The sequence below is a fragment of the Alexandromys fortis genome, unplaced genomic scaffold (assembly GCF_014885135.2).
Source record: "Alexandromys fortis isolate MF-2015 unplaced genomic scaffold, M_Fortis_MF-2015_v1.1 scaffold_2_26212498_36691700, whole genome shotgun sequence".
Lineage (NCBI taxonomy): Eukaryota > Metazoa > Chordata > Mammalia > Rodentia > Cricetidae > Alexandromys > Alexandromys fortis.
The window spans coordinates 6,036,645-6,042,424 of NW_026067931.1; the positions used below are offsets into that span (position 1 = coordinate 6,036,645).

At 45.7% G+C, this 5,780-nt stretch overlaps 1 protein-coding gene across 1 annotated transcript; it reads right to left on the reverse strand.

Annotated features, from left to right (window-relative positions):
• Positions 1–4,746: 4,746 nt before the first annotated feature.
• On the reverse strand, positions 4,747–5,066 carry LOC126503656 (40S ribosomal protein S27-like). The gene has a single exon (XM_050145491.1). The coding sequence runs from the start codon at positions 5,038–5,040 to the stop codon at positions 4,786–4,788; it is 255 nt and encodes an 84-aa protein (XP_050001448.1). The 5' UTR covers positions 5,041–5,066; the 3' UTR covers positions 4,747–4,785.
• Positions 5,067–5,780: the final 714 nt, after the last annotated feature.

Consider the following 5,780-nt stretch of genomic DNA (forward strand, 5'->3'; position numbering starts at 1 on the left):
TTCAGCTTTTTTCTTAGCACTGAACTGCTGGGTTATTCCAAGGACAATGGTAATTGGAAATTGGTATTTCCTCAGCATCCTAGTTTCTCTGCATTTAAAGTGGGGACACACATCAGTTCGTGGATAGAATTACATAACCAGTTGTACAAACAATAAGAATGGGTTACCTCTCCTGAGATGTGTATGATTTCATCCTCATGTCAATGACAAGGGCAGATGTGCTCCGGTGAGCTAGAGCACTTGTTTGTTGGTTCTTTAGCATCCATCCTTCCAGCATAAGAAAACACTGCGTGGCAAGCAATAGGCAGGATTGTAGGAGCTCAGGGTTAAATAAGCATACGATCCCTACCCTTGCCATTCCATGGGCTAGTCAAGACCAGAAAAAAACAAGCTACAAATTTTTGAAGATACACAGCAGATGTCTAGAAAGAGTAGTGTATAGTATCCATGGCAACAGCTTTCTGCTCAAAACTATGGTCCAAGGAGATCCATCCAAAGTGTGTGTATTCTAGCCTTAGTCTGAAAGAAGCATACAGCCAATCAAGTGAGATCTCCTAGAATGGAGTGGAAAGTCGTGGGTGGAGGCAGGCATCGGAGAAGTTCTCAAGGTAAAAGATAGCTTAGGGGTGATCTTTAGCAAAAGAAGAAAGGGAGTCACAGAATTCTGGTAATCTAAAGAGGTCTTTAAAAAACATACTCCAAATTGCCAGTAGCTGACTTCTTAGCTATGGGTGGAGTCTAATGGACCTCTCCCTTATCCATGATGATACTCTGACTGATTTGATCCTGTGTGGGTCACCATAGCTACTGTGGATTCATAAGTGCAATGACCATGTTGTCCAGAAGACAGCACTCCACAGCATCTTCCCCATCCTCTGTCTCTTACTAGACTTTGTGCTCCCTGTTCTGGAACATTCTCTGGGCCTTGAGAGGGTTGATGTAGATGTACTGTAGTGATATTTTGTTTGTGTTTTAACAAATAAAGCTTGCCTGTAAAAAAAAAAAACAGTCCAGCTGGGTGTGGTGATACATGCATTTTTTTTTAAATCCCTGCACTGAGGAGACAAGGGCAGGCAGGTCTCTATGAGTTCAATGTCAACCTGGTCTACATAGTGAGATCCAGGCCACTCAGGGATACAAAGTGAGATCCTTCCTCAAAAAATGAAGAGAAAAAAAGAAAGGGAAAAGAAGAAAGAGAAGAGACAGCCCAAAGTTTCCCTTTTCAGATGAAGACTCCAGGTTGGTGAGTCCTGACCTGTGAGAAGACTCGCATTCTTATCAGTCCTAGAATAGCCCAGCGTGAAGTTCACCACTAAGGGAGTCCTCACCGCAAAACCCCAAATCTCCCAGCCTTCCAGGAAACAGAGCCTCATACACTGAAGTAAATGACCTTCCATCATTTCAAAGTTAACCCATGTTCTAGCTAGCTTAATTGTCAACTTGACACAGTCGAGAGTCGTTGACGTTGAAAACTTGCCTAGATTGGATTGGCCTGTAGGATTGCCTATGAAGGATTGTCTTGGTTATTAACTGACACAGAGAGGCCCAACTTCCTGTATGTAGGTAGTGCCGTTCCCTGGACCAGTTGTCCTCGGTGGTATAAAAAGCTAACTAAGCATAAACCAGTGAAGGAGCCAGCAAAAGCGGCTGCAGCGTCCTCTGTGGTTTCTGCTCCAGGTTCTTGCCTTGAGTTCCTTCCCTGACTTCCCTCAATGATCTGTGACCTGGAAGTATAAGCCAAAGAGGACTCACCTCCTCATGAAGTGTTTGGCATAGCACCTGGCACCTGTACGTGCTAATCCAAAAGGAAAAGGGAGATCATGGCCTGGGGGGCCATGGAAATCTACTCTTTAGTCTGTCTCCCCAGGAAGCCCCCAGATCCATGCTATCTCTGCGAGGCAGGTGACTCCCCTGGTTGTTCAGGAAAAGACTGGTAGGAGCAGGAAATAAATCCCAGAAGCGTTCTAAGAGATCCTCCCTCTAGTACCGACTTTATCAGGCCTCTGCTCCCCCCAGAACTTGCTTCCAAGTGTGAAAATTCATTTCTCAACCCTCAGCCATGGGAGGGGGGAATTGAGGAGAGAGGAAAGGTCAGGAGTGGAAAGGCAATCGCTCTGGTCTGGGGGTTGACAGCTCCAGATCCCAAGAGGCTTCAACTGCTTTCAGATTTATAGCCCCATAACAGCAGAAAACTGCCTCCTAGCTAAGGCCAGTGGTTGCTTTGGGCCCGGGGGGCTCCTGGCTGGAGCTGTGTGAGCTTCGTTATGTCTCTAATGCCATGTTCCCTAAATTTGTGATATTGAAATCATGAGAAAGGTAGAGGAGGGTGATTCATTCCCGAGGGACACTGGCAATGACATTCACCAAAATCAAATTTGTCCCAAGCATGACAACATCCCGGCCAGTACCTTCCTCCGCTCCAAGGCTGGATTTGTTTGGTTTCTACAACAATTTTTCTTTTTAATATCATTATTTTTATTAGTTGGCCTAATGTTTTTATAATGTGCTTACAGTGCAGGCTCCAATCCTGCATGCTCTCTGGGGATGAGGTGGCCCACGCTTGGTAACCCAGGGACTGAGGTTTTTGCAAAAACCTCAGACACCAGGGGAAAAAAAAAAAACAACAGTCTCTACTCTCTTCCATTTTCCAATCCTGACCTGACAAGAAACCCACAAAAACAGATAGGTGCCTGAAATAGTTCAACCCCTTAGAGCAAAGCTCTGACATTAACTAATGACCCCAACTGGCCCTCCTCCCTGCTCCGTGCCCATCTCCCAGTTATTAATAGATGCCCCTGGTTGCCTATATCATTATTTCTGTCTGTATGGCTTCAACACCTGCCGTCTGCCCTATCGGAGTATCCCGTCCTTATTTATCTCATGAGTGTGATCCATGAATAAATGATAGCACACCTGTATTGTGGAAGATTAAGCATTTATAAAAATAATGTAGACTTGATGCATTTTCAAATCAACAACATAAATGGGAGAATTATGGTTTGGGAAGATCCATTTTACAAAAAAAAAACCCAACTCCAATGAGAATATCGCATGCATGTATTTGTATTGACTGTCAGGATGATAACTCGACTGCCTGCTTTTGATGTATGGGAAGGAAGACTACTGGTTTTTCAAAAACGTCTATAATGTTTAATTCACCTTCATTATGGTGGTTATTTTTTTAAGAGAAATTTGATCATTTTCAATCAACCAAGCCGTCTAGCAGTAAGTGATATGTGCTTTTATTTTTTGTTATTTTTACATGTGACAAAAAGTAGCCGTGCAGCAGAGGCTGCATCTCCATGGGGCTTTAATGATGGACACCGTGCCTCTCCTCACGCATCCTGGCCTGCATCGTCCATGCCTCACTCTGAGGCTATCATCTGCAGAAGCTCTCAGAGCTGCCATTAGGAACCTGAGAAAGATGAGCCTCTCTCTTCCCCTCAGCACAGTGTGCTCATGAGGAGGCCAGAGGAGCATGCCATTCCCTACTGACCTTCACCTTAGTCCCTTAAATCCAAGTCCAGTTCAGATCCTAATGGGGACATGGGGGTTTTTCCCGCGAGGCTGGAGGTCGGAAAGCCCCAGTAACCCGGTTGTCTCTGTCTCCCTCCTCCTCAGCGACGTTGGGAGTACAGACATGTGCAGCCACATCCTGCTTCATCCTAGACACGTTTGAGGCAGACTTTTATTTTCCCCAAGGGCAAGGCCTCAAGTTTCTTAATTAAATTTTTTTTCCCTGCTGGTTTGGGGTTTTTGTTCTATTTATCAAGACCTTTTGAAACTCTGTTCCTTTTATCTGGCCTATTAGCTATCTTGACCAGCTTTGTGCCAACAGAAGATTTGATCATCAGGTCTTTTATGTCTTGATCTAAGACCCTGATAAAACAGAGCCAGGGATGTGGTCTTGTATTTTCCCGTTTTAGTAAAAAAATAAAACAAATGTTTTATTTGTCTGTCGGTGTGTTCCTTTCATTGTATGCAATGTTCCCAATAAGGAAGATCTGCGCTGAGCCAATCAATAACTGTCACTGTGACTGAACCTGGTGATGGTAACGGTAAACCACAGTCCCAGTCCAACCTGTGCCAACCCAGCCGCACAGCTGTGCAAGGCAGAGCCATACAGCACAGGGCTGCATCCACCTCTGCACAAAGTATCCAAATACAAGCAGGAGGAGCCTGGGGCAGAGTGCCAGACAGGAACAAGGCTGAGGGAAGGGGAAGCAGACAAATGAAAGCAGACAGGGAAGAGTCTGGGGTCAAGGTTCCCAGATCAGACTCCGGGACTGTGAGGTTAATGTGCAAACAGCATGTAGCAGCTGCTGACAGCATGCATCCAAGGCAGCATGACTGCAAGACAAACACTTCCGTTGCACACAGAGCTGTGGCCTTTGCCGTTTGCTGTGCCTACTCAAACCACTTTTTTACAGCCCTTTGCCAGGGATGCATGGGGAAAATTATGGGGCCTTTCTCCTATGCTGCAACTAAGCAAGCGACCTGTGGTACCCTAGTCCTTCTGCGCAGCTTCCTAGATGCTGCCTCACTCCTGACTCCTACATCTCGCTGCATTATAGGATGAAGAGTCCACTTAGGGGGAACCAGGAGCACACTCAGGCATAGAGTGTCCTGGGTGCTGGAGTCTAAAGTAAAACAATATTTAGATTTCTGTGCTGTAGTCTTACCCACTAAACTGATAGTATGAGGATTTCAGTATTTTTTGTTGTTGTTGTTTAACCAAAATGTGTTTATTGGGATGGTTCCCACTCATCTCGAATCCAGTGCTTTTCAGTGCTGCTTCCTCCTGAAGGAGCATCCTTCTGTCAGTCTTGCTTTCCCGCCTGTAGGCTGACAGAGGACAGTGGAGCAGCCGACACACAGGACTACCGTCTGTGCATGGCTAAAGACCGTGGTGATTTTATAGCATCCTGGGCCCTTCACATCCATAAAGTAGGAATTGGGGCTCTGCACCAGGCGCTTTTTCTTGTGTTTCCTCTTTTCCTCCTCTGGAGAGGGATGAAGGAGATCCTTTGCGAGAGGCATGTTCTCGTAGGGAGGTCGTCACCGCAGGAAACGGATTTCAGTATTTTTATTAAGGCTAAGTGAGGTAGCACATAGCACAAAGGTAGAGACAAACCAATCGAATCAGAATCTGAAGACACAGGTTGGGTTATTCCAACTCTCTGGTTTCCTTGGTTTGTGGACCCAGGTAGGATTCAGAGTTGGCAGAGGAGTTGGCAGTTCTAGGTGTGTGGCCAATTACTCTCTTCCCTGGAATGTGTGGACCCTTTGCAAGGCTCCCACATTTATAGTGATTCATTCAGCAAGCATTTGTTGACTAGGGAGCTCTACCAGGCCTGGCTTGGGTCTCAGTTATACAGGATGACTAAGGCAAGATCCCGACGTGCAAGTAGCTTGTGGTCTAGTACCCATGGCCATACTAAGAACCAACCCTAGACCCAGTACGTCGAGAGAGAGAGAGAGAGAGAGAGAGAGAGAGAGAGAGAGAGAGAGAGAGAGAGAGAGAGAGAGAACGCAGCAGGAGTAAAAGCCTTATCAGACTCTTACTACATGCAATGCACTCTAATGTTTTCTCTTCTTTTTAAATTTGTTAATTGGCTTCACCAACCACTAATAGGATGTTGAACTGCAGTCTTAAAATTCCACTCCCGAGCTGGACAGTTGTGCCAAGTTCTATTACCGATGTTTATTAGACTGCTATGGGAATGCCAAACGAGAAGATCCAGGGCTTGCCTTAAAAGTTTGAAGCTTCCAGGACAATC